The sequence below is a fragment of the Camelina sativa genome, chromosome 9, assembly GCF_030686135.1.
Source record: "Camelina sativa cultivar CO46 ecotype springtype chromosome 9, ASM3068613v1".
NCBI lineage: Eukaryota > Viridiplantae > Streptophyta > Magnoliopsida > Brassicales > Brassicaceae > Camelina > Camelina sativa.
The window spans coordinates 30,679,394-30,706,407 of NC_141888.1; the positions used below are offsets into that span (position 1 = coordinate 30,679,394).

The following is a 27,014-nucleotide window of genomic DNA, read 5'->3' on the forward strand; positions in this document are numbered from 1 at the left end:
CTAAACCTAACATTTTCTTTGACTGTTAATTTAATTTAAAACGGCAAAAAGAAAAAAAAAAAAAAAAGTATTCGTCAGAAAAAGGTAAAAAGCATTTAAATTTACTTTTAGATGGTCTTGGTCTGACCACGCAATGGATGGGACAAGGATGAGTTCATGGAAATCTGATTTTATATACTAGCATAGTTCCAATTAAACTTCCTGATGCATCATGCATATGCCAAAGAAATTCTTATGAAACTGATTAAAACAAATGATGACCAAATCTTATACATACCACACGTTAATGCAAGCAAATACAACTATTTGACAAAAGCAACAATAGATATGAATTACAAACTCTTGGCTCAGTCAATGCCATCCAATCCCTTAGATACCATGGTGCTTCTTGAAGCTCGCTTTATATATCTCTGCAACAGACCTGGCAGTTTTACCAACACCAGTTTTGATCTCGGATATCTTCGAATCCATGTACTCTTTATGTTTAGATACCAAATCAATAAGTGCAAAGAGTTGTGCAGCACATGCTTGGACCTCATCTTCAGTCTTCTTCTCTGCTTCTTGCAAACTAAGCTCCGAAGCTTTCAAATACTCCGCAGCTTCTTTCTCCACCACTTCCAGATTCAAAGCCTCCGTTTTCACACACTCTACCATTGTTTTTGCCTCCATGTCACATTTCGTAGTAAACTCCTGAGTTTCCTTCTCCACCAACCTCATCTTCTCTTCGAGTTCATTGATCTGCAACTGAACCGACCCAAGAAGACTCCTTTTGGATTCTATCTTCGAAGCCATTTCAGACATCTGGTGTTGTAACGTGATCAATTCCTCCACCTTCTCCGCCGAGCTTCCTTTGATCCCATCATATAACGAACACAGAGCTGGCTTCACAACAGATTTATAATCCACACCCATCACCTCAGCAGGTGTTTCCCCTCTCTCTTTCACAGCAAACTGAATATCATCAAGCTTCAGTCTCCTAAGAGCTTGGTTACAATCAATGGCAAGTGTCTGAATCTGATGAAACTGATTACTAATCTGTGAGCTGAGTTCCCAAGCTTTCTGATCCCAACCATCTCTAGCAACTTCAGCCTCTGCAACATCTCTCTCCACAGCTTGTAACTCTCTTCTCATCCTCTCAACATCTCTGGCGCTAAAGTTCTGAAGCTCAACAGACTTCTTCAGCTCTTTATTCTCTTGAGAGGTTCGCTCTCTCTCTTCTTCCTTAGCTTTGAGCTCCTTATCTTTCTCCTCCACAACTTTCTCCACCGCTTGGGTCCTATCACTATACTCCACAACGATCGTTCGAAACTTATTCACATCTTTCTCAAGATCAGCTACAACTCTCTCCAGAGACTCTTTCTTCGACGGACCTCTCCTCAACGACTCAAGTTTCGCCTCTAATTCACCTTTAACATCGTAACAACCAGAGATCGTTTCAACCATATTAGTCTTCTCCGCGTCCAGTTGCCCTATGAACTCATCATCTAAAGCATTCTCCAAATCATCCTCGCCGCGAATGTAGTGAAGATAGGTTTGTTTCGCGTAGAAACTCATGGAGTTAGCTTCGGCGACGGAGGTGGGATTTGATAGTCGATGTTGACGGCAACGAGCGTGCTCGACCAACCAGAACACAACGGCGAGAATAGTAGGCCAATTGTGAGGCGTATTGGGAGCTTTGAGGCTAGATTTAGTGATCTTATGAGGACAGTTATGAGATTTGAGGAAGAAGACGATATCCTCATCCCACTTGTTGGAATCGCAAGGGTAATCTAAGGCGGAGAGTAAGAATTTTAGGGTTTCGGTGATATCTTTGACAGAAGGAACAGGATTACCGCGGATAACGATCGGGAAGTTATGAGAAGAGAGGAAGGTGTTGATGGATCGAATCATCGATGACTGGTGAGATCTGTCATCGTTGCCACCTCGGCCGCCTAAACCGATCGATGAAGGACGGCTGCTAGCGAAACTGGCGTCGGAGTCTCTTGAGTTAAAGTATTGACGATGTTGCTCGATCGATGGTGGTGGTGGCGGCGGCGCTCCGCCGAAACCCACCGTCTTTCTTTTCTTTATCGCGGCTTCTCCGCCTCTCATCTCTTTTTTGCTTTTTTTTTTTTTTCTTTCTCTCAGAGAACCGACACTGACACTTCCAACTGGGTCGTAAAGTAATCAAATCTATAGCAGCGGGGATTCAAAAAATTTCGAATTTTGGGAAACCTAATTTTTCGGGTTTACTCGAACCGGAATATCAAACCGGGTCGCAAGTTTATCTAATTTAACCAAAATTGGAAACATTCATGAGTCAATGGAAAAGACTTTAGCGTATTTATTATTCTGTGTGGTTAATGTAGAAATTTTGAAACCGAGCAACTGGTTTGTGGCTTGAGTCACACAGTAACTTAATCATATTTGAAATGTATCAAACTAGATTGACAAATTGATTATTTTATATAATCATGAAAAACAAAAAACAAAATCTCAAGATGTTGTCTGCAAATGTGTTTTTTTTTGTCTTTTCAAAGAAGAGCAGATTTGAGAGACTTGGTGAGCTTCTCAAGCTCCTTAAGTCCTTCCGTTGGCGAATTTGCATCCCCCAATAGCTTCACCATTGCACTGCCTACAATCACTCCATCAGCTCCCCATTCAACTATCTGTTCACACAACAAAACTAGTCAACAAAGAAGCAATAATGAAGACAACAAAAGAGAGGCTTTAGGAATCTTGTTAAGGTTTTAGAGGGGACCTGTTTCACATGCTCAGGCTTTGATATTCCAAAACCAACAGCCACTGGCTTGTCTGTCGCCTGAATTTAATTAAAAATGGGTAAACAACTTGAGCATTTCTACATCATTACAAGATAACTGAGAAAGTATATATATAAAAAAACTGTTTTTAGACCTCTTTGATATCCTTCAAGAGCGACTGAACCTTTCCGCTTACAGATGCTCGTGCACCAGTCACTCCAATTGAGCTTACCTGTTAAACCCAATAACAAGGGGGAATTACATTCTCAGATTAAGAAAACACATGTGAACATCTGCACAGAGAAATATACACTGAGAGGGATCTTACTAGGTAAATAAATCCTTCTGATGCGTCAACAATTCGCTTCATTCGCTCTGTTGGCGTGGTTGGTGTAGTGAGTAAGACCTTGATTACAAACATTGAGCAAAATTATGTTTACTAAAAGGCAAAAAGATACTGAAAGCCGAATGTCAAAATGAATAGAGGTAAATTCAGCAAAACACAATAACACATATACAGTCTCAGTGTCTACACTAAACAATGCTTCTACTGTTTCTGTCAGGGAGACTGGGAAATAGAATTTTCACAGACAAATGAAATATATAAAATCTATAGACACAAATGACTGAGAATCGTGCTACTCATAGTTGAAATCTTGGATAAAATACATGCGTCATTTGAAGCATATGCTTACCAGTTCAATGTCGTTGGCGAGTGCTTCTTTCCTCAGCATCTCAGTTTCCTCAAGAGGAACATCGGGAACCACAAGTCCCTGAACACCAACAGCTCTGATGCTGGACATGAACTTCCCTAATCCACGTTTAAGAATCGGGTTGTAATACGTGAACAACGAAATGGGACAAGATATTTGTGGAACAACCTGCGCCAAGTCCAACAATAAGAATACATATATATGATGATGTGACATCTGACAGGGGGACACAAAACACATCTCTTTGCTTTAGAAACAAAAAGACTCACCTTGTCTAACATCTCAAAGATGTTATCAAGATTGGTTCCCTTCTCCAACGACCTTGTTGCTGCAGCCTAAATCAAATAGAAAACAAAGGGGCATATTAAGCAAACAAAACTGAAAATTGCAGGCAATGGAAGCATACATAATCCAAATATAAAAGTTTGCATTTCGAATTTTTAGATGTTAAAACCTGAATAACAGGTCCATCAGCTAAAGGATCAGAGTAAGGAACACCCAATTCGATAATGTCAGAGCCACAAGCGTCAAGAACTTTCAATGCTTCAGCAGTAGTAGAGAGATCTGGATCACCAGCTGTGATGTACGGTATGAATGCTACCTTCACACATTAAAAAAAGTTATACAAAATCATAAATCAATAAACCACATATTCCCCAACGAAGTGTTACAAGTCTATTGTATCAGTATGACCAAAGTTTCAGACCTAGTTAGCTCAATGCTACTCACTCTGACAAGTATTCATAAGCAACACATATGCGTACTAGTTTGGTTTTTTTTTGTGATTCAAGTTCGTGAGATAGACAAATTGGTTAACGATTCCAAAACCTTATCATATCCAATTAGAAACCCGGGAGAGACAAATCTAGTCGAAAGAAAATGAAAAGAGTGAGAGACTTTATTAACTTACTTTGCCTTGTTTTTTGAGCTGAGTGAAAGTATCAGCGAGACCAAGGGTAGGAGAAGAGGTGGAGAGAGACGCCATGGGAGTCAATCTCTTGAAAGAAAGGGATGAATCAGGAGAAGAAGAAGAATGGCGGAATCCGAATTGGGTTTTTGGGGATTGGAGGAAGAAGACGCCGGATTTGAAAGCAATCGCCATTGGAAGAGAGCTTGTGGATTCTTCAAATTGGGTTTGGTTGAAGAAAGTGAGGATTAACTAATTATATAAACTCTCTCTGACCCACGTTTCGTTTGGGATTAATACGGCAGAAAGTGTTAGGTGAAAGCCACCAGCCAAAGAGTGTGTCAAAGCGCCGTCACTTGCATTTTGGAGCCTATTTTGACTTGGTGATTTTTGTTCTTCCGTTTTTGGTTTGTTAAATCATTTTCCATTTTATACGACATGTGATTTTATTATTAAAACTTGACTAAGATTATTCTTTTTTGAACAGTGAATTTGAACTTTCAACTATTTTTCATACATAATACGAGATTATAAATTTTAATTTTAATTTAAGATAACAATTTTGTAAGTTCAACCGTTACCATCCTTTTTTTTCCAAGTGTTATATTTATTGATCCAAACAAGTTTACAAGCCCAAAACCATGTCCAAATGATTACATCAAAGGTTTTTGTGAAGGATAACTCTTGCGCTTCTAACATGTCAATAACAAAAACACGTGGTGTAACCATGTTGCAAGAGAAACGATAAAACTTTCCGTCATCCTTTGCTGTTGAAAACTCCGATACCGGTGAACACTATTGACACCGGAAAATGTGTGAAGCATCAATTTTTGGTTGTTTCTCACCGGAGACAGCTTAAACAGAGAGAATGGATCCAAATACAAGGATTTCAACCCATCTAATTTTCCAAATCATCAAACAATGAGATCTGGCAAAATTAGAAAAAGGAAAGAAATTTGATTGATCCACAAGCTTGCTCAATCGAAGTTCCATATACAAGTAGAAAACGGCTAAAGGCAATCCAAATACGCTGGAAATACGTCTTCTTTTCATTACCTTTTTGTCATAATGATTTGTTGTAAACCACAGATTTTAAGAAACAAAACCGGCTTACTAACATCTGAGAGAGAAACAGTAAACCACCCGATCTGGTCGGATTAGATATTGTAGAATCTCAGCGGAAACCACCGGAAACTGTAAAAACCAAACTCGAGGAACTAGTTGGAGATCGCCGAAACGGCCCACCATACATAGATCCAGATATATTATTTAAAGTGAAACTAGATAAAACTAAAAAAATCGGCCAAAAACCGATTTACAGTAAAAGAAAACGATAAAAACCGGCCAAAATCGCATGTGGGAGCCGAATCTGCCGGGCGAAAACCGACCAACCACCGCTGTAAAAACCGGAAGATGTCGGACTGAAGTCAGTTGAACAAACTGGACGGCATTACCAGAAAAATCTGGACGACAGAGTATGGGACAGAAAAACCAGATTAACTCTGGCCGACGAATACAACTAGATGCTTTCTCTCTTCTCTGCAAGATTTTTGAGAGAGAGAAGAGAGAGAGAAAGCTTGTTCAACCGTTACCATCAGTAATTACAAACATTTGCGAGAATAAGCTTTTAAAATCTAGCGATTTAAAACAGTCTGACAAGTATAAGGCGGTTTATATGAGTGTTATCAATCTTTGCCAATCACAACCCCCCTCAAACATAACATTTACAATACAAATGAGCATGATAACCAATGAACACCTTGTTAGACTCATATTTTATATGCAAAAAATACATATATATATTATAAATATACAATATAGTTTTTAATGAATACTTATATCTATGTAAAGCATACACAACAAATCATATACTAAAAAAACCTTATTAGTATATAAAGAAAATAAATAAATAAACAATACAGTATGTTATTATACAGTTTATTCCAAGTAATTGGAGAACAAAGATAAAGCATGTGAAGTTTGACAAGCGAGAAACAACAGACGTGATCCAACATAATCAAATGTACACAGAGTACAGTAAAAATAGAGATGGTAAATTCAAAATGTGATGAGTCAAATAGAGGATCATTACTGTATAATGGTACATACTTCTTTCTCCAACTTCCTTCTCTTCCCTGTATAAATTTCATCATCTCTTGTCTGCAATATATTTTTTTAAAAAAATACTTCAGTTTTTCTTACTTTCCAAATTCTCTGGAAAAAAAAACTAAAAATAATAAAACAAAAATCACCTCTTGGTATAATGAAGGTAAAGCCTGAATCCTCTTTGACGCATCAGCCAAGCGTTTCCGTGGCATATGGTTTTCATTTGCCGCATGGTTCTCAGAAACCTATCACAAATCAGGTGACCCTCTTAAGATTCAAATCTTTCACAAACTGGAAAGTGTTTTACTTTGCATCAAACTGAATCACAAAGAGTTTTTTTGGTCCTAATTTGTATACAGTAAACCAGATTAGATTGTCCACTCCCTACACATCACACAATATGTCCAAGGGATTACCTGTTTTCGGATAGCTCCTGTCAGTAGGTCCTGGCATCCTGATGCATACACAATTTCTAATTTTGGACACTGGAGCACCAAAGTCTTTGGCTGCAAATTGCTGCATAAGTTTAAATTTAAGTCCTTGAGCTCTGGGCAGTTTAGGAACAAAGCCTGCATCAAAAGGAAGAAACTATGAGAAGATGGGATTAAGGTAGAACTTTTTAGAGAGCACTGGTGAAGAATCTCACGTCTAAACTAGAGCAACCCCACAAACTGAGTTTCTTCAGCCGTTTATGTTTGATAAACATCTTCTGATTGTAGCCTGGTGTTTTATATGGACTCGGATTCTCTTCAATGATCGGATTATCTAAATTTGGATCAGACACAGTCATGCCACAATCCATCAGCTCAAGAAGGGGCAATTGAGCAGTAGCAAATTGAATGCCACCTGCAAGAATATTCGTTATAGAAGAAATGAGAAACCAGGGATAAACTTATATAAACTACGTATATATAACACATATGCAAGCCAAAGATCAAGAATTTACTTGATGTAATGTTGGGACAAAGAGCAACAAGTAATTTTGAGAGTGTATCTGGTAACACATCGCAGATCATCCCAAGGCCAGTATCAGTAATGCTGGAACTAAAACCAACACAAAAAAAATCATGTCTTAAATTTACGCTCTTCATGTGAATACAAAACTGAACCACTAGAGATACATGTAAGATATACTGAACAAGAACAAGACATACCCACTCAGATCAAGCAATTCAAGGTTTGTGTAACTTGAGGAAATGGCAGCTACAGATGCATCTGTGATATCTATTCCAAGAACTAGCGAGAGCATTCTCAACATCCTGGACAATAAGGAAACTGACATCAATCTCTCAAATGAATATACGAGACTTAAAGTTCCAGAGAATGGTAAAATTTCTTAAATGTGTCTAACGTGGATTTTTTTCAAACAAAACGAAGAGTAGAAACATAGATATTAGACAAACCTGAAATTCACAGCAGTAAGCGCAAGTACTACAGGATGTGAAAGCTTCAAAGAGGCTATATGAATGTTCTGCAATCTAGTACAAGTCCTTCCCAAACCATCAACCATTGTTACAAGATCAGTCGAATCATCTTCTTGGCGAGAAAATTCCAGAGAAATTTCTGTAAGATTTGGACAATTGAAGATCTGACCAAAAGAAGAACAATATATTTTACGCTTAGACACATACAAATTCACCATCTGCACTATGGAGACGAAAAAGAGGGAAACTTAATTACCATCTTTGTGAGGGAATGAAGATCCGATAGCCAGAGAGTGGAAAGGCTTGATGAAGAAAGAGAAAATCCTCCTAGGTTGGAACATCCTTCCATCTTAAGACTTGTAAGTCCACGTTTATTAGCAACAAAGCGACCCAGCTCATCCCTATTCATACAATAAAACCATTGAACAATCAAAGACAGATCCAGAGAAGAACAACAACACAACAATTTCTAAGTCCATCAAAACCATAAATCCCCGTCAGAAGCAAAAATCTAAGATAAATCACATGCTAAATGACTGCTTACCCCAGATGAATGTACATCAAACAGAACCAACAGTTTCTACAATCATGACACTGATCCCATAAAACTCAAAGAAGCCTAATCATCTCAATCTCGCATAGCAACTCAAAAAATCTGGACTCGAACAAGACTATTTACCCAGTAATCCTATTGACAGCTGCACCCGAAGTAGAAATCTCCAAAACCTCCAGGTTAGGACAAGAAAATGCAATACAGGCCAGAGTTGTCGCATCAAAATCACTGCACATATACAAGAGAACAAAAAAATCCAATCAGAAACATGGATCGTTACGATTAATTGCAATTAATCCAAGAATCAGAAGACAATTAATATTTTTTTAGTTTATCAATCGTCGATAATTATAAAGAGTTCATTAATCCATAACTTTAAACTCGATTATTCTAATTCATTAGAGAACTCTCAGATCTAAATAGATCTTACGAAAAAATGAATCAAATCAATCAATCACCTCTCGATCTTAAGTGAGAGTCTAATAAGTCGAGGACACTTTTGTAATAAAGATCCGATGTATCCAATCTGAGCTCTCTCCGGAACCCTAATACGAAGCTCCTCAGCCGCTTTCCACATCTTCCTCGATGTCTCTCTCCATCCTTTACAAACCCTAGCCGCCATCAGCAAACTCGAAGGCGGGAGCCTCTTAAGCACCTCCCATAAACCCACGGCATGAAACCTTCCCGGTTGAACGATATCCGTATCCAAATGAAGATCCAGATCCGTCGACGCAGCGTCCAGATCGGGCTCATCCAGTGAATTACTACGCGCATCGACGTCGTCGAAAGACAAAGCGCGGCGCAAGTGAGTGAATGACTGACGAGAAGACGGCGCCGCTGTTAAGGATAAGACGGTAGAACGGGAAGAAGAAGCGGCGGCGGAGATGCAGCTGGTGACCGGCTCGGTGGCGATCGGAGTAGTGGGAACATCAGATGGAGTTGGAGTTAAGAGACAGACATGGCCTTTCTTAGGTTGACCACATCTACCGCAATTGTAACTACCTCGGTTTTTTCTAATGCGCTGAGATTCAAGCGCGGCTGAGATCGCGGCGGTTGCGGTGGCTGGAGAAATATGCGGCTGAGGTTGCATCGTTAGATTTGGGAGATAGAGAGAGAGAGGAGGGAGATGGAGTTTGGGGGGAGTGAGATTTGGGATTGGGAGTGGAGGCAGAGAGATGAAAAGAACAAAAAATGAAAACCAAAATGAAAAGAAGAAAAAAAAATAAAGAGGAGGGAAGCAACGGCGGGAGATAAAATGGTGTTTTCGCGCGACTGATTTCGAAAGACACCGAAGCAAAAATTGATGTTAAAATTGTTGAAAAATGAAAGACGGTAGCCGCTCAGCTAATAATAACAAAGGAGCGTGAGGTCTACTAGCTTCGTGAATTACAGTTTTACCCCTTAGTTTTTTTGGGAATATATCACGTGGTCTTCTTTTGTTGTTGTAGACGTTGGGATCCACTGTACTTACCAGTGCCGATAATAAGTTGACTAATATTATTTTTTTGCTATTTTGTAAGGAAAAGATTCTTCCTATATTTAAAAAAAAAAAACAATTAGTAGTAATTAGTTACTAGTTAAAGCAAAGACAATGAATAAATATTAGTAGAGAATCTGGAAATCGTGTCGTGATAAGCTAATAAATTAAATTATGACATAGTATTTGATTTATCTTTATTTTTTGGTTGGAACATATTTATTACAAAAATCTCTCTTTGTACATAATTTTTATTTATTTTAATGGTCATTCAATATTTTATAAATAATGTTTAATAGAATTAATTATTTTTTACTATTTAGTACAGATTTTTAACATTTTGGTAGGGATATTTTTTGTTGTAAATTATATCTCTATTATATTATATATTTCCTTTAATTTCAGATATTTTCACTTCTAATTATTAGTCTAAAAATAAATATTTTGGTATCTTATATAATATAGTTGAGTTTCTCCTAAAACTTTCAACCTGAGACTAACAGATGTCCAGAGCTTAACATCTGTCCAAAATTCACAAAATTACTTAACACCTTTAATAATACACTAATATACATATGTCTTTTTCCTCAAATTTAAACACATTAATATCCATTTTAATTAAACTTAAATATATTATTATATCTAAATACCTAATATATATTTTAAAAAAATCATACAACAAAAAATAACATCATGAGTCATGACACACTTTATGGTTGACCAACCAATTAATACATTTAAATGTAAATTATCTACATAAATAACATACAGTATATGTAATTTGTTATCAACAAGCAAACACCTCTAAATATCTTACAAGACAGAGTATTACAAACTATTTTCTAATGTATTAACATACAAAAAAATTGTAATAAATTAAGCTAAAAATATACTATAGACAATTTATAATAAAACATAACATCAAACATATTTATTATATCTAACTAATATTATCAGCCCAATTATTGGCGGTTTCACTTATGTACATAATATTTTTTGTTACCGTTATGAGATTGATTTTGCTTCAATTGCAATTACAAAATTATTTATAAATACATACTTTTAATTTTGACTCTCCCAAGTCGCTCACCAAAGTTGTCTACATTAAATAACGTAATTAACTAATATATGTAACGTAAATTTGTAAAATGGATTCTCCAACTGTTTTTTAAATGTATACTTTTTAATTCATTGAGTTTTGCATGAATGAATTTTAATATGAATCTAGGTTTTTTTTTGTAGTGCACAAGTCTACTTGCAATTTATTCAAGACAAAAAAAAAATTACAAACAAACATGACTTGAAATCACAGTTTCATGGGCATCAGCCTCAACAAGCGACTCCACAACAATAAGAGTATCCTCTAACATATGCAAGCCTTAAGGCAAAGTAAAAATATAGTTGGATCATCTGTTGTTAAGACGATTAGCTTGCCTATAAATATGTGAAAGTTGAACTATCCATTCCCGAGATACAAAGCAATGATACAAACTAAAATGAAAGAGAGAATCGGTCTCTTCAACTAAAGTATATTTTCGACAATATTTAATATAGAGTGCGCTATTGTAATGACAACTACAATTTATTTTCAAGAAAATCGATTATTAAAAGGTTAAACAAAAATTAAAATTGTTTTTTAATGTATGCAAAAACTTTAAACGACAACTAATTTGAATGAGAGGGAGAATCAATCTAAAGACATGTATTTTAGTGTGGGATTTTAGTAACTCACATAACTAACATATATGTAAGTATCATATAATAAAAAAAAAACAAATTTATATATAATAGAAAATGGTCTCTCCTAGTAACCAATCAAAAAGAACTATTTTATCATATAAGATAGAACAATGTACATTTCACAAAAAAAAGATAGAAAAATGAATATGTCTAATAGTTAGTTTTTTCTAATTGTATTTAATATTCTGTTATAATAAAAATAACAAATTTAAGTAATACAACAATATGTTTGTTCGTTTGCTTGCCGTAGGTATCTGCGTCTTGACGCTGCGGCAAACGCTGCGACCTACGTCTATGTTTTTAAACGTTGTTTCGATTCAACGGTTAAACGTAGATGCAGCCGCTGTCGCTGCCGCAACCGTCTGCATCAACCAAACGAAAAACGTCCAATGAAGTTAGAGGATTAAAAACACAATAAAACATATAAATTTTTATATATCCAGATTTATTAAAAATACATTAAAAAATAAAATAAAAAATCATGAAAAATCTCAAAAAGGAAAACAAATCCGCCGAATGGGCGGACTACGACCTAGTAAAATATATATTTTGGTTGTTTTGTAACTTTGTTAACTGTTTGGTGGGAGACTCTGAATAGTGACCGTGTTGAATTTATCGATTTGTCAAAAGCTTATTTCATTCGCAACGATGCTAACATGAAGTCTCACGTGGTGGCTTCAAAGATAAAAGCTCATCACAGTACCCAAAAAAAACTAACAAAGCAAAAGAAAACTCGATATTGTTCATATATCTATACAGCCGTTACGATGGCACAAGATTTCAAAGGTTCAGTTTTAGAGCTCTTTCGGGAAAAGTTACAATCTCTCTCGAGGAATTTGATCGTGTAGGTCAAACGATCAAAAGTATTGCAGGACGGCGATCATATCTCCACGCGACATTAAAAACATTGTTCTCTGCCAAGAAAAAGCTTCTTCTTCACAGACACAATGTTCTCCTGCAAACATGCAAGTCAAAATATCAAGCACAGTTACGGAGGATTCTTCTAGTCTAACCTTTTTTTGCGGGGTGGGCAGAATTGACATCCTAAGCATGGTATATGAGGCTCTGAGCTAATGCATTGCATGTCTTTTCTAGGATTAGAAACTAGGACCAGTACTTCGGAAACTAGTAAATACCTTATCAGGGAGCTCCAATGCCGTGAATACAATCTTATTGCCACCTTCTCTACACTCCAGCAGCTGCTTTAGCTTCAGGACTTGCCTTTCCCTAAAATGAAATTGGAAAGACACATCTCAGTTCCAATCTTTTTTCCATGTCGCAAAACAACGAGAAATAACTAGATGGATAAGTTTGACTGTTCGCAATTCACAAACAAACCTCAGGAGAGTCTTTGCGGATTTTCCTGGTTGGAGTCCTCATAGTGACAAACTCCTCAGACGCTGTGGGGTGAACACCCACTGTAGCATCAAAGTCGGCCTTAGTTAAGCCAGCTTTTACTGCAACCCCAAATCCCTGCCAAATAAAGTTCAAATTCGATCATACATGTTTTCTGTGTATACTTGTCAGATAAGATGAATCATGTTAACAGTCAAACCTGGATGATTTCTGGTGAATCTTCTCCACACATGTGAACACCGACAACTTTATTGGTGTTTGCACAGACAATGAGTTTCATGAACACCCGGTCGGGAAGTCCTGAAAGCGTGGCCTTTAATGGCCTAAAGTTTGATGTGTAAACATCGACATCACCATATTGTTCTATGGCCTGCAAACAAGTATCTAACATTTATATACAGTGACACACGATAAACATATTTTCAACAAATCATCCTACTTACCTGCTCTTCAGTTAGACCAACTGTTCCGATAGGTGGTTGGGAGAAAACGGCGCAGGGAACGGCTCTAGTTGATCATAAACACACAGAAAGAACCAAAGCCATCAGAGACAACAGTTATAAAATGTTCTACATTACTGAAAAAGCATGAAAGACTAAACAGAGAAAACTCTCATCAATCACCAAAAATTCAAGGTCTAAACATCAAAAGTAAAGATTGTTATGTTACCTATAATCAGGCTTGGTTGGCTCGTTTTGAAACAAAGTTTTAGCCAATGCACCTCCCTCCATCAAAGCAACTGGAGTCAAATTGATTCGGTCAGTGACATCCCCAACAGCCCAGATGGAAGGAACAGATGTTTGTGAATATTCGTCAACCTTACAAAACAAAGTGGAAACATGGAGCACAGTTACACAATAAGTAACAAGAGAACTGTGCATGATGCATTAATAGAAATACCAAGTGACAAGAAAGTAAAACATTTGATCATACCTCTATTGCTCCATTCTTCGCCATTTTTACACCAACATTCTCCAACCCTAAGTTCTGTTATAGCAGCCAACATTACATCAATGATCAGTCATATTCTACTACCATTGTAGTAGCTTCCATTTAGTAATAAATAAGGGGTAGCAGAGGTTAGTTTATCGTAGACAAAGTATTAAAGCAATGAACTTTGCTAACACTTTTTCATTTTATAATCAGCCTTCGAAATAAAAGTTATGTTATACCTTTGTGTTGGGCTTGCGACCAGTTGCAAACATTACATGTGAAAATCCCTCAACAGTACCCTTGCTGGTTTTCAGAGACAACGAGCCATCACCAGATTTGATGATGGCTTCAGGGGATTCTTCTGTGTGAAACTCAATGCCTCTTAAAGACATCTGCTCTCCAACAAAATCCCTGACCTGGAACAAGAATAATAATTACAATTAGAAAATAGCCAAAAGAGAACAAAACGAAAGCAGCCAAAGTAACTCTCATTTTTAACTCACGTCTTCATCAAATCCCCTCAGCACCTTCTTTTGCCTTATAAATACATGAACTTCACTGTTAAGACCATTAAAGATACCAGCAAACTCCAGGGCTATGTAGCCACCACCAACTATTGCAATTTTCTTAGGCTTGGAAGGCAAATCAAGCGCAGCATCTGAATCAATAGCAAACTCTTTTCCTGGAATGTCAGGAATGAAAGGACGTCCACCAACTGCAATCAGAATATTCCTCGTAGTATAGATTTTCCCATCTACGTCAACAGTGTGTGGGTCTATAACCTGAACACACATATATAAACATATCATCAACCTAAAACTAATACATAGAAGTCAAAGCATATGAACTATATATATAAACTCCGAGCTTCATCAGCATACCTTTCCACGACCTTCAACCAACTTAACATTAGCTTTGCTCAGTATATTCTTATAAATACCAGTCAACCGCTGCAACTCAGCATTCTTGTTAGCAATCAATGTACTCCAGTCATGAGTAGGCTCAGTATCATACTTCCAACCAAATCCATGACTGTCCTCAAACTCGTGACTGTATTTGGATGCATACACAAGTAACTTCTTTGGAACACATCCTCTCAGTACACACCTATAGAGATCACCAAAAAACGAATTCACTCAATTCGTTTTTGAATTTTAAAATCTAACACAGCTTACAATTACATCTCTGTACAACACAATCAAATGCTTCAAATTCACTAGCAGATGAAACGAAACAAGCCAGAAGAAGAAACAAATCTTACGTTCCACCGACGCCACCAGCAGTATCAGAAGAGATGGTGGAGAAAGGGAGCTCGCAAACGGCGGCGGATGCACCGAAGCTAGTGGCGAAGCGAGAGGCGCGGACGCCGCCGCTTCCGGCACCGATAGTGAAGAGATCAAAATCGTAGTGGCGCTCGGAGTCAGTTCCATTGTCGGAACTGGCGCTAACAGAGAACCGGCGAGAGTGGTGGTAGTACCGGTGGTTTGAGAGTACGGCGACACGGGGACGAAGGGAATAGAGAGAGGTTAGGGTTTTAGGGAGCGAGAGAAAGGTAGATGATGGTAGATGATGAATAGCGATTGGGAGTTTTTTGCAGAGGATTTGAAGAGATGGTGAAGATGAGATTGTACTTGTTAGCTTCGGAGTCGAAGCCATCTCTCTCCACGATTCTTCCTCTTTCTCTCTCTTTTTCTTTTTTTTTTGTTCTTTCAAGTTTGGGTGCGTGTACTGTATATGCTTATTTCGATAATTAAACTTGTGGCATTCCATAGATTTATGACATATATTTAATTGTTTTTTTTACAATTTATAACATGTTTTTTTGTGTGGTCATAAAGACTCTACCAAACTGACGATAACTCACCCATGAGTCCATGACACTACTATAAGTCTATAACACGGATACAACTTCCAGCGGCAAGACTTTTTAACAATAACAACGAAGTGACTGTCAAATGGTTAAACGATGTAATGGTATAAAACTATAAATAATTTACTTCGGCTTTGATCTTTGTCGTCTTAAATAATGAATAATCTAATGATAGTAATGTACAACATTCTACGGACACAACCTTCAAAGTCCATGTATGGTTCATGGTTGTGCAATGACCTCTTGGATATGGAGAAGCTTATTATTGGAAGAAATATAAATAACCAGTCCAACCTCCCTTGATTTGCTATGACCCATGTGAAGGAGACTAATTAAGTGATTAAGCTAGAGGATTTAATATTTGCCTCAAACAAACTATTATATAATTGGATGCATTTTGTGTTGCCTTGGTATTAGGAAAACGTTGCCAAGTTTATATTTTGATCCAATGCATGAGCAAGATGTGTATTGAAACCATGATTAAGTTGATATGATTTATTGTAAAATTTTTTTAAATCCCACCTAAAAATTTGAATTTTTGTATTTAACTAAACAAATCCTCTCAAATTTGAATCTTTAAAAATCATTAAAATTTAAATTCACAAACTGTTTTGAATAACAGTAGATTTTTAAGTAGATTTTTTTTTTTTTTGAATGTCATGTTAAATTAGATTCAAAAGAAATAAACGTTTTCACAGAGCGTTTTAAGTAGATTTTTAAATCATCAGTTCAATAATAGTGAATTTCAATTGACTTTTTAAAATTTATGATTGAATAACATAAGGATTTGTAAATTTTACACAAATCCCTTTAAATGTCAAGTTGAATATATATATATATATTTAAACTACAAAATGTATAGAATACATACCATGAAACATATATTTCAACCCTTAATATATGTTTCTTGCAAAATTTCATAAAGCAATTAAATTTCTTTAAAAATAAAATTCTTCTCAATGTACTTTTAAGTTCACTTAAAGAAACAAAACAGTCACTGATCCAAAAAAAAAATCTCTAAACAAAAGAGTCGAGCCATCATATGAAACTACACCGTATCATTAGGCCTCAGCATCTGAAACGGCGCCGTATGCTAGGCCCCCTTTGATTACAAAAAGAAAAAAACCCACTGAGTCTGTGAAACTCTCTTCTAGGCTTTTTCGACTCGCGGATTTAGGGGAAGAGATGAATTCTGAAATCCATTGAAAGAAAGAGAGAGATTTCGCCCTCTAAAAATTTCCAATTCCCGCCAATTTCCTATTCTAGTTTATCCCCAACCTTCTAGAAAACCCTAATTTGGCTAATTTCACTATCCGCTGCTTTCTTTATCCGGAAACCAACTCCGAGATCTCCTTCTCCAAACCATGCCTGCGATACAAGCCCCACCGGGGAAGATCCTGCAACTCGAGATGGAGAATTTCAAATCTTACAAAGGTCATCAATTGGTTGGTCCTTTCAAGGATTTCACCGCTATCATTGGTCCCAACGGTGCCGGCAAATCTAACCTAATGGACGCTATTAGCTTCGTCCTTGGTGTTCGTACCGGTCAACTCCGTGGTTCCCAGCTTAAGGATCTTATCTACGCTTTTGATGATCGTGACAAGGAACAGAGAGGCCGGAGAGCTTTTGTTCGACTCGTTTATCAGATGGAAGATGGTGTAGAGCTTCATTTCACTCGTACTATTACTAGCGCTGGTGGGAGTGAGTACCGTATCGATAATAGGGTTGTGAATCTTGATGAGTACAATGGGAAGCTGCGATCTCTAGGGATTCTTGTTAAGGCTCGTAATTTCTTGGTGTTTCAGGTGTGTTGAGAATTTTTACACTTTCATTCTATTTTTGTTTTTGTTTCTATGAATGAGTCTGGTAGTTCGATTTAATTTTGAATCTGGGTGTATATAACTTCTGGCATGTCAAATTGTAGGGTGATGTTGAATCTATTGCTTCCAAGAATCCAAAAGAACTCACTGGACTCCTGGAGGAGATTTCTGGATCCGAGGAGCTTAAGAAAGAGTATGAAGAACTAGAAGAGAAGAAGGCCAGCGCTGAAGAAAAAGCAGCGCTTATATACCAGAAGAAGAAAACAATTGGGAATGAGAAGAAGCTTAAGAAAGCACAGAAGGAAGAAGCTGAGAAGCATCTTAGGCTGCAGGAAGAACTGGTATTTATGTGGATTTGCCTTTGTTCTCTAGTGGAGAAGTGCTTTATTACTTATTTTGGTGATCTTTTTTTGTTTCTGCGTTCTTGTTAATTTGTCTTCACGCCATGCAGAAAGCTTTGAAGAGAGAACGGTTCCTATGGCAATTGTATAACATTGAAACTGATATAGAGAAGGCGACTGAGGATGTTGATTCTGAAAAGAGCAATCGTAAAGATGTCATGAGAGAGCTGGAAAAGTTTGAAAAAGAAGCTGGTAAGCGAAAGGTAGAACAAGCAAAGTATCTGAAAGAAATTGCTCAACGTGAGAAGAAAATTGCTGAGAGAAGCTCGAAGCTTGGAAAAATTGTAAGTATACCTTGAAAATCTGTGTTTAACTGATTGTATTTTTCCCTCCCAAATATAGCATCTCCAGACATCTCTTACAATCTATTGTTTTGTTATCCTCTAGAATTTTACTTCCTCACTTGAGTAACTTTTATCTGTACCTTTTCTGTGGAGTAGCAACCTGAGCTTCTGAGGTTTAAAGAGGAGATAGCTCGCATAAAATCAAAAATTGAGAGCAATCGAAAGGAGGTGGATAAGAGGAAAAAAGAAAAAGGGAAGCATTCCAAGGAAATTGAACTGATGCAGCGTAGCATTAAGGAGCTGAATATGAAAATGGAAAGATTAAATGAGAAGAGACAAGATAGCAGCGGAAAACTCCCAATGCTCGACAGTCAACTGCAAGATTATTTCCGAATGTAAGTTTTAAGGATTTCTTTCTGTTCGTAGACAGAAGCATTGCCATTTCCCAACTGTCTTGAGGTTATAGATATTTAATCTTATTGCTTGAGTTTTTGCGGGGTAATGAATATTGCCATGCTTTTTTTTTTAATGAAAGAATTGTTGGGTACGAGTACTTATTCTATGCTTTGAAGAATAGTTTAAGAAAACAAATATATAAGTGTTTGTTTGACATAACGACATATATCTAGTTGTTTACAGGCGCTATTATTGGTGCTTTGTTGTAACTTTTGTAATATGCATCTTCTTCTAGTTTCACCATCTACTATGCATATTCAACCTCTTAAAATCCGTATGAATCCCTGGTTTTCTGATCGATTTATTTTCATGTTTATCAATGTGGTTTGTCTCAGAAAAGAAGAAGCTGGGATGAAAACCATTAAGCTAAAAGATGAGTACGAGGTTCTAGATAGGCAACATCATACTGATCTTGAAGCATTGAAAAATCTGGAAGAAAATTACCAGCAACTAATAAATAGAAAGACTGATCTTGATGAACAAATTAAGGGATTTATATCCAGGCAAACAAATATTGAAGAATCTACTTCAGAATATAAGAATGAAGCAACTAGTCTGAAAAAGGAGTTACGTGCACTGCAAGAGAAGCATCGAGATGCCAGGTTAGTATAAGACCTCTACTCACTAGATTGTCTACAATTGGATGGTTTACTTGCGTTTTTATGATATCCTTTAAATGCTACACATTGCTGCAAGTTTTTTTGAACTATCTCCCTTGAGATTTTCTTACGGTTGCTTCATCTTTTGAACTATGGTTTGAGAGATATTGGTAATTCATTTATCAAGAACACATTCTTTTCAGTCTTCTCTATTCAGATTATAAACCCCTTCTTGAGCAGGCAGAATACATTTTGTATCTCCTGATACTCAAATTCAGAATCTTCCGCTGTACAGATTTCATGGCTAAAGGCTGTGGACAAAGCTTCATTTTTGCTTGTGGTGCAACAGACCAGACTGAACCTTTTCTTTATTCTTGATAGTTTCTAACCTGCTTATATGATGAACAGGAATGCCTCTGAAAACTTGAAGACGAGAATCGAGGAAGTAGAAAACCAGTTAAGTGATTTAACAGCTGAAAGGTATGAAAATGAGAGAGATAGTCGGCTAACACAAGCTGTTGAGTCTCTCAAGCGTCTTTTTCAAGGAGTTCATGGTCGGATGACTGATCTTTGTCGGCCAAATCGGAAGAAGTATAACCTTGCTGTCACTGTTGCTATGGGAAGATTTATGGATGCAGTAGTTGTAGAAGATGAAAACACGGGAAAAGATTGCATCAAGGTACTTATATTATGCATTTGGTGTTCTAATCCTATGCAAGTTGTGAACTCATAATTCGTAATTGCTATCTCTTCTCTGCTGACAATTATAGTTTCAGTACAAGTGAGTAAGATATCTTTACCATATTACTACTCTCTGGCCTATGCCAACTAATTAATGATACTTTAAACACTACCACCACTTAATGATTATCAATTCATATTATTTAGGTATGTAACATATATGCTGTAATCATCTCCATGCAGACTTCATTCCATATAATTAAAAGTTGACACTTTCGAAGCTTTTTCTACCTTGCTTTTACGCAATATGAAGTAAATGTTTAAGACGATTATGGGATGACATGAGTTTTTTTTTTTAATTTGTACTTTGCAGTACTTGAAAGAGCAAAGGCTTCCTCCTATGACATTTATTCCTCTTCAGTCAGTACGTGTCAAGAAAGTGTTTGAAAAATTGAGAAATTTGGGTGGCACTGCAAAGCTGGTTTTCGATGTTATCCAATATCCTTTGCAAATAAGTGAAGTGATATGACTTTGGCATACTCAAGGTTGCAATTTCTCATTTTTTGGATTCATATCATTGCGTGCGTAGTTGGTAGCTTGAGATTATTTTAATATATTAAACCAAAGATTGAGAAGTATAGAAAGGTATATGTGAGTTGGTTTCTAAATTATGTATTTTGGTCCTTAACTACCCTACGTTCGATCCTGAATTGGAGAATGCGGTCCTTTTTGCTGTTGGAAATACTCTAGTCTGCGACGAACTTGAAGAAGCCAAGGCTCTTAGCTGGACCGGAGAGAGATTTAAAGGTATGTTCCTGTTTCCTTCTTTAGGTGTAACTTACTCATATACTTGCGCTAAAGTTGGCTTTACTTCTTACATATCCTGATTTCTATTATTTTTAGTTGTGACTGTTGATGGTATATTACTCACAAAGTCGGGAACAATGACTGGTGGTACCAGTGGTGGAATGGAAGCAAAGTCTAATAAATGGGATGATAAGAAAATTGAAGGTTGGTTTTTCACTAGCTGGTTAAAAGCCTCTTAACTTCTGATGTAGTGTCTTAGAGCCAATATTCGTTTTGCAGGATTGAAGAAAAAGAAAGAAGAATATGAGCTACAGTTGGAAAATATTGGATCTATTCGAGAAATGCAGATGAAGGAGTCTGAAATATCTGGAAAAATAAGTGGACTTGAAAAAAAGATTCAGTATGCTGAAATTGAGAAGGTAACAACCAATTTATCTTTTCCAAGATGAGTTCATATATCTTACTTGCTGTTGTCAAGGGAATCCTGTTAGGGATAAGAATGCCATACAGTAGCACACATTTTATCTTTCCTTCTGCTAGGAGGAGCTGTCACTATTCAGAAAATACTAATTGGTGATTTTAACAGAAAAGCATCAAAGACAAACTTCCACAGCTTGAGCAAGAGAAGCAGAATATTACTAAAGAAATTGAACGCGTAGATCCTGAACTCGCTAAGGTAATTTTCTATCTTTTCTGATATTTTGTAGAGTTAAAACCTGATGACAATATGACTGAATGCCATTGGTATCTATTGTAGGCTAAAACTCAGGTCGATAAAAGAATAACAGAAATGAAGAAGTTGGAGAAAAGAATCAATGAGATTGTTGACCGTATCTATAAGGATTTTAGCCAGTCGGTTGGGGTTGAAAACATACGTGAATATGAAGAAACTCAGCTCAAGAATGCTAAAATGGAGGCTGAAGAAAGGATGGATCTGAGTAACCAGCTTGCTAAATTAAAATACCAGTATGTCTCTTCTGCTCTGTCTTTCTGTTTACATATCAGATCTAGTTAAACTTCACATATACAGTGTTAGTCTCTTTCGATTTATTTTTCCCATGTCTGTGCTATCATAAAGCTCTGATTCTGAAGTCAACTTGTCATTCCTGTTTCTTAATAAACACGATGTCTGTAAGGGTCAGTATCCTGTTGCCTGTAAAACCTGTGTTAGAAAACTCTGCTACCTGCTAACTGGTTGGCTGAGTTGAAATACTGCTTTCTATTGAATGGAGCTTGAGTTTGTATGATCAGAGTAAAGTAGTAATTTAGTCGGTTCATGAAAATCACTTTTTCGAATTCCAGGCTGGAATATGAGCAAAACCGAGATGTGGGTTCACGAATTCGAAAGCTAGAGTCTTCTATCAGTTCTTTGGAAACTGATTTGGAAGGTATACAGAAGACGATGTCTGAACGTAAGGAGACAGCAGAAAAAATTACAAATGAAATCAACAATTGGAAGAAGGAAATGGGAGGTATGTGATTCTATATTAACATTAAATCTTATGGCCTTTTTAGTCCTATGCTTTTCTTGAAACTCAGTGCCATTTTGAGTTGTCAATTTGAGGATTTCATTCGTAACAGACATTAACATGATCCAGTAAAAGCACATTGTCTGTATCTGACCTGAGTTTGCTTCGGCAATTTTCAACTGTTGGCCATGAGTTGGGGCCCTGTTACTTCGGCAATTTTCAATTTACATGCCTTTTCCAACCAATTGTTTGTTTGCATTACATAATCCTTGATATTTGTATATTGATTGCTATGTCTAAGGTTTGAACAATTTTGGGATATACTTGATTTGCTCAACATCTTGCTTAAATGTATGGATACACTACATCTTAATCTAATTCAGAAAGAAAGCTATCATATAGAGATAATTACTTGAGGCTGATAGATGGTTGGTGTGAAGATTCAGTATGATTGATTCTCTAGCCCTGTTACTCTTTCTTTGCTTTTCTTGTATAAGCATAAGTTACAAAACCATATAATTTGATTATCACCTTATCTGTCTACTGTTCTTTGCCGAGCAAAAAGACTGCACTGGTTTCTTCTTTCTTAGAGATGTGACTATCTATTGCTCCTGCTTGCAGAATGCAAACAAAAGTCGGAGGAGTATGAGAAGGAAATCCTGGATTGGAAAAAGCAGGCCTCTCAAGCGACAACAAGCATAACCAAGCTCAATCGTCAAATACATTCGAAGGTACAATGAAGATTCATCAAATCCTTTCCCTAAAGATATGTAATGTCTGAGCATGTATACACTAAAGCTTCCATATGATATCAGGAAACACAAATTGAGCAGCTGATCTCGCAGAAACAGGAAATAGTTGAGAAGTGTGAGCTCGAACATATTACTCTTCCTGTTTTATCAGATGCTATGGAGGAAGATGACTCCGATGGGCCACAGTTTGACTTTACTGAGTTGGATAGAGCTTATCTCCAAGAACGGAGACCATCTGCTCGTGAAAAAGTGGAGGCGGAATTCAGGCAGAAAATAGAATCTAAAACATCAGAGATTGAAAGAACGGCTCCAAACTTGAGAGCACTTGACCAGTATGAGGCTATACAAGAGAAAGAAAAACAAGTTAGCCAGGAGTTTGAAGCGGCCAGGAAAGAGGAGAAGCAAGTAGCGGATGCCTATAATACTGTTAAGCAGAAGAGGTAACTCAATATATATCTTGTAAAATGATCTTTAGAGCTTCGAAGAAAATTGTTACCAGATATCGACGACTATATGATGGAACCAAAACCGGACAAGTAAAAAGTCTGAAGATTCAAGATGTGCACATAGTTTTTGCAAATAAATTCATATATTCCATTATAGCTTCTTATGCTCACTTCAAAATGTTGTGCAGGTATGAGCTATTTATGGAAGCTTTCAACCACATTGCTAGCAACATTGACAAGATCTATAAGCAACTAACCAAGAGTAATACGCATCCACTGGGTGGGACTGCTTATCTAAACCTAGAAAATGAGGATGATCCGTTTCTACATGGTATAAAGTATACTACAATGCCCCCAACAAAGCGATTCCGTGACATGGAACAGCTCTCTGGAGGAGAGAAAACAGTTGCGGCCTTGGCGTTGCTCTTCTCCATCCATAGGTATCCTCAACGACCTAGATTTTGTAGGTTTATATTGATTTAGTTTCACTCTTTGAATTTGGACTAGCAGACGGTGATGAAATTTGTTATTTGTGTCTGGAATGATCAGATTTGTTGAATCCTTAGCAACAAACTTTGATTTGGTTTTCCTGGGTCGTTTTGGGTTTTCTGTTCCTAGTAAAATACCCATCTTTAAAAGTAGGTTTCCTTTTCTTTATGATCTGAGATTTGGCCTACGATCGTCTAAATATACAGTAGCTGTTTTGCAAAGGAAGTTAACTGTGGTCGGTTGTTTTAAGGTATTGATGGTGTTGCTTTTCTTTCCATATTTCAGCTATAGGCCTTCACCGTTTTTCATACTTGATGAAGTGGATGCTGCGCTAGATAATTTAAACGTGGCAAAAGTTGCTAAATTTATTCGTAGCAAGTCATGCCAAGCAGGACGTGACAATCAAGATGCAGAGGATGGGAATGGCTTCCAAAGCATTGTAATATCTCTCAAGGACAGCTTCTATGACAAGGCGGAAGCTCTGGTTGGAGTTTACAGAGACACCGAGAGGAGGTGAGGATTTCCATATCAATAATATTCTTTTACATGCGTCTATTTTTTTTCTATTGGTACTATACCAACAAAATTGGGGTTAATATCTGAGAACTACTTGGTGGATTCAATTTGGTGCAGTTGCTCGAGTACAATGTCATTTGACCTTAGGAGCTACCAAGAATCGTGAATTGGGAGGTTTAGGGTTTAGGTAAGAAGTATGAACCCTAACTTTGGTATATAGCAACTTAGCAAGTACTGAATAGTCTGAATGGTGTTGTGATTTTCTAGGTTTTTAATTATGTATCATACAATGTTGATAGGTACTTTTCACAGTGGTATGGTGATTTATTTGCGATTTGATTCGGCATAGGACCTTATAAGAAGATCTCTCACACAAATGTGGAACTTTTCTTTAATGTGATATAAGGAAACTCTTGATATTAGTTGAATCTGGTTGACGTCGTATATAGGATTATGAAAAAAAAATTGGAGACATGTTTATTTCACAAGTAGAAGAAAGTACACCAAAGTTTCTTTAATACGGACTACGAAGTCAAAATCATCAAAAGCCATTCTGTCGTCCCATTCAAGAATACAATCTATGTTGGGGCTTTAACATTGGCAAAAGGCTTGAAATTGAAAAGGGTTTGACCTTCTCAGACTTGATTAATAAAAACTCGTAATCAAATGTATTAGCGGATAAGATCCAAACTAAAGTTTCAGAATTTGTCCTTTAATTGATGATTTATGTCTTATTTTCAAACTAATTAAAAAAAATAAAACGATGGATACGTGTCAGAAGCCTAGGAGTGACATCACTTGCGTCTTCCTTTTTCCATTGTCTTCTTTCGTAATCATTAAAGACTAAACTCAAATTTCAAAGAAAAAGAAAAATAGAAAATTAAATAAAGCGGAGGGAGGAGGAAGAAGCAGAGCAGAGAGAAAATTAAAAAACAGAGAAGAGAGACTCATCAATCATTTCATTCTTTAGTTCTTCTTCTTCTTCCTTTGGTTCAACATCTCTAACCTAAAAGCTACGGAGAGGGAGAAGATTCGATTAATTCGAAGCAGAAAAGCAAAAAAAATTGAATGGCGGCAAGAGCCAATAACAAATACACCTCAATCAACTTCAACCACATCCTCCACAAAGATCCTCCTTCTTCTTCTTCATCTTCTTCTCCTTATTCTTCCAACTCCTCCCCCGCTTCTTATTCCTCCGTCGCTCGTTCCAATGGCCGTATGCTCGTCCTCACCAAACCTTCTCCCAAACCTCTCAGATCTCCTTCCCCTGTCACCACCACCATTACCACGCCTTCGCTCTCTCCATCTCCGAAGATTTCAGATCAAGCCGTCTCTGATCCAGATCCGAATCAGATCTCTCTTCGTCCCTTAGGTCATACCGGACCTGGCTCCTCCCTTTCCTTTCCTGTTCGGACTCCTGAGAAAGTCCAGGATGTGCCTGCTCCTGCTCCAATGACGTCCATGTCCTCGAAACCTAATAAGTTCGTGCCTCCCCATCTTAGGCCAGGCTTTGTTCGCAAGGATGAGAAACCTCGACTCGACTCCAATCCGAATCTGAACCAGGAACAGCCACGACAGGGTTATTTCGGTTATGGACAGATCGGACGGCCTAAATCGGGCGGGTATGAGAGGATCCGAACCGATCCGAGATCCACCGGAAACCGACCCGGCACCTCCGGATGGTATGCATGTTCATCCCTCTCGTTTATTGTATTAGGTCCTTTGCGTAATTCAATAGAGATACTAGAGTGTGTCTAGGGATCTTAGCTCTGCCTCTATCCAACGATCTTGAGATAGATTAATTCTACGATTTTTTATAGCTTTTTTGCCATTCATAAGGATAATGAACTAAAATTTGGAAAAACAAAATTGTCATGAGACCTTACTTGTTTGGCCTGTTACTAGTTTAGTAGTTTTATTAGATTTGTTTATTGGTCTAAAGGTGTGTACGTTATTTAGCCATAGATCTTGGAATCACACAGATGTGTTCTCTGTTCTGTCTTTTTGTTTGGTAAAACTGTAACTAGAATTGATGATTTTTTTTTTAATTGTGTGTAGATGAGCTTTGCTGGGTTTGATGTCCAGTTTTACTCACTCGATGATGGAGATGACTTAGTTAACCAGGCAAACAGTGACTTTTTCATTTCTCACTTCTTTTGATCAAAACCAGAGATTATCATAGACCACCCCCGAAAAAGATTTCAGTAGATTTTTGTACAAGTTGTTGGTTTTTGGGATCAGGGTGATTGATACTAATGACACGATAACACTTTTGTCTCACTTATGTTTCATAAAAACTTTGTTTATGTTAATGTACGTACCTGTAATTCTGTTTTTAGCACGTGTTTGTCTAGGTTTTTAATCTATAGATTCTTCTATACAGATTAAACAGGAAATAAAATCAATCGAGTCAACAATTTTTACCTTTCCTAGCGTTTTAACTGCTTGTGAAATCAATTAAGATATTGTTAGGC

The 27,014-nt window shown here is 37.1% G+C and overlaps 6 protein-coding genes across 10 annotated transcripts; 2 read left to right on the forward strand and 4 right to left on the reverse strand.

The window, feature by feature from the left end:
• Window positions 1-218: 218 nt before the first annotated feature.
• LOC104712066 (kinetochore protein NDC80 homolog) lies at window positions 219-2,290 on the reverse strand. The gene has a single exon (XM_010428869.3). It carries the CDS (start codon window positions 2,089-2,091, stop codon window positions 370-372), a length of 1,722 nt encoding a protein of 573 aa, XP_010427171.1. The 5' UTR covers window positions 2,092-2,290; the 3' UTR covers window positions 219-369.
• An 81-nt stretch (window positions 2,291-2,371) lies between these two features.
• On the reverse strand, window positions 2,372-4,824 carry LOC104712067 (tryptophan synthase alpha chain, chloroplastic-like). The gene is made up of 8 exons (XM_010428870.3): window positions 4,365-4,824; window positions 3,909-4,055; window positions 3,724-3,789; window positions 3,437-3,622; window positions 3,070-3,147; window positions 2,896-2,973; window positions 2,741-2,800; window positions 2,372-2,648 (listed from the first exon to the last, which is right to left on the reverse strand). Exons 1-8 carry the CDS (start codon window positions 4,554-4,556, stop codon window positions 2,514-2,516), a joined length of 942 nt encoding a protein of 313 aa, XP_010427172.1. The 5' UTR covers window positions 4,557-4,824; the 3' UTR covers window positions 2,372-2,513.
• Window positions 4,825-6,230: 1,406 nt separating this feature from the next.
• Window positions 6,231-10,019, reverse strand: LOC104712068 (F-box/LRR-repeat protein 17). The gene is made up of 10 exons (XM_010428871.2): window positions 8,903-10,019; window positions 8,571-8,672; window positions 8,148-8,292; window positions 7,871-8,055; window positions 7,622-7,726; window positions 7,414-7,511; window positions 7,114-7,313; window positions 6,884-7,036; window positions 6,614-6,712; window positions 6,231-6,521 (listed from the first exon to the last, which is right to left on the reverse strand). The coding sequence occupies exons 1-10, from the start codon at window positions 9,532-9,534 to the stop codon at window positions 6,450-6,452; spliced, it is 1,791 nt and encodes a 596-aa protein (XP_010427173.1). The 5' UTR covers window positions 9,535-10,019; the 3' UTR covers window positions 6,231-6,449.
• A 2,261-nt stretch (window positions 10,020-12,280) lies between these two features.
• Window positions 12,281-15,746, reverse strand: LOC104712069 (glutathione reductase, chloroplastic). Of its 2 annotated transcripts, XM_010428872.3 has the most exons (11): window positions 15,212-15,746; window positions 14,832-15,057; window positions 14,454-14,732; window positions 14,190-14,366; window positions 13,951-14,004; window positions 13,687-13,835; window positions 13,461-13,524; window positions 13,217-13,387; window positions 13,000-13,134; window positions 12,798-12,888; window positions 12,281-12,616 (listed from the first exon to the last, which is right to left on the reverse strand). In XM_010428872.3, the coding sequence occupies exons 1-10, from the start codon at window positions 15,718-15,720 to the stop codon at window positions 12,847-12,849; spliced, it is 1,806 nt and encodes a 601-aa protein (XP_010427174.2). In that variant the 5' UTR covers window positions 15,721-15,746; the 3' UTR covers window positions 12,281-12,616; window positions 12,798-12,846. The 2 variants fall into 2 exon arrangements, with proteins under 2 accessions (XP_010427174.2, XP_087322439.1); XM_087466313.1 differs by lacking the exon at window positions 12,281-12,616 and having other exon boundaries at window positions 12,797-12,888; window positions 15,212-15,704.
• Window positions 15,747-16,870: 1,124 nt separating this feature from the next.
• Window positions 16,871-24,968, forward strand: LOC104712070 (structural maintenance of chromosomes protein 1). 4 transcript variants are annotated; one of them, XM_010428874.2, is made up of 19 exons: window positions 16,876-17,625; window positions 17,745-17,981; window positions 18,092-18,325; window positions 18,482-18,720; window positions 19,117-19,383; window positions 19,789-20,059; window positions 20,435-20,559; window positions 20,759-20,868; window positions 20,965-21,072; window positions 21,148-21,287; window positions 21,455-21,544; window positions 21,626-21,834; window positions 22,171-22,340; window positions 22,959-23,068; window positions 23,153-23,529; window positions 23,724-23,975; window positions 24,310-24,537; window positions 24,658-24,727; window positions 24,840-24,968. In XM_010428874.2, exons 1-18 carry the CDS (start codon window positions 17,185-17,187, stop codon window positions 24,704-24,706), a joined length of 3,657 nt encoding a protein of 1,218 aa, XP_010427176.2. In that variant the 5' UTR covers window positions 16,876-17,184; the 3' UTR covers window positions 24,707-24,727; window positions 24,840-24,968. The 4 variants fall into 4 exon arrangements, with proteins under 4 accessions (XP_010427175.2, XP_010427176.2, XP_087322442.1 ...); XM_087466316.1 differs by having other exon boundaries at window positions 24,310-24,532; window positions 24,656-24,727; XM_010428873.2 differs by having other exon boundaries at window positions 16,871-17,625; window positions 24,658-24,968.
• A 388-nt stretch (window positions 24,969-25,356) lies between these two features.
• LOC104712071 (uncharacterized) lies at window positions 25,357-26,965 on the forward strand. Its single transcript, XM_010428875.3, has 2 exons — window positions 25,357-26,222; window positions 26,599-26,965. Coding segments are annotated over exons 1-2 (615 nt in total). The 5' UTR covers window positions 25,357-25,608; the 3' UTR covers window positions 26,600-26,965.
• The last annotated feature ends 49 nt before the right edge of the window (window positions 26,966-27,014 follow it).

Coding starts and splice junctions, on each gene's coding strand:
- LOC104712066 (XM_010428869.3), bottom strand. CDS start 2,091: ATGAGAGGCGGAGAAGCCGCGATAAAGAAAAGAAAGACGGTGGGTTTC.
- LOC104712067 (XM_010428870.3), bottom strand. CDS start 4,556: ATGGCGATTGCTTTCAAATCCGGCGTCTTCTTCCTCCAATCCCCAAAA. Junction 3,148..3,436: donor TCGCCAACGACATTGAACTG/GTAAGCATATGC, acceptor TTTGTAATCAAG/GTCTTACTCACTACACCAAC. Junction 2,649..2,740: donor AGCCTGAGCATGTGAAACAG/GTCCCCTCTAAA, acceptor TTGTGTGAACAG/ATAGTTGAATGGGGAGCTGA.
- LOC104712068 (XM_010428871.2), bottom strand. CDS start 9,534: ATGCAACCTCAGCCGCATATTTCTCCAGCCACCGCAACCGCCGCGATC. Junction 7,727..7,870: donor CTTACTGCTGTGAATTTCAG/GTTTGTCTAATA, acceptor CTTATTGTCCAG/GATGTTGAGAATGCTCTCGC. Junction 7,314..7,413: donor TTGTCCCAACATTACATCAA/GTAAATTCTTGA, acceptor ATATTCTTGCAG/GTGGCATTCAATTTGCTACT.
- LOC104712069 (XM_010428872.3), bottom strand. CDS start 15,720: ATGGAATGCCACAAGTTTAATTATCGAAATAAGCATATACAGTACACG. Junction 13,836..13,950: donor CGAAGAATGGAGCAATAGAG/GTATGATCAAAT, acceptor TTGTTTTGTAAG/GTTGACGAATATTCACAAAC. Junction 13,388..13,460: donor TTGGTCTAACTGAAGAGCAG/GTAAGTAGGATG, acceptor ACTTGTTTGCAG/GCCATAGAACAATATGGTGA.
- LOC104712070 (XM_010428873.2), top strand. CDS start 17,185: ATGCCTGCGATACAAGCCCCACCGGGGAAGATCCTGCAACTCGAGATG. Junction 21,835..22,170: donor CTTGCTAAATTAAAATACCA/GTATGTCTCTTC, acceptor TTCGAATTCCAG/GCTGGAATATGAGCAAAACC. Junction 23,976..24,309: donor TTGCTCTTCTCCATCCATAG/GTATCCTCAACG, acceptor TCCATATTTCAG/CTATAGGCCTTCACCGTTTT.
- LOC104712071 (XM_010428875.3), top strand. CDS start 25,609: ATGGCGGCAAGAGCCAATAACAAATACACCTCAATCAACTTCAACCAC.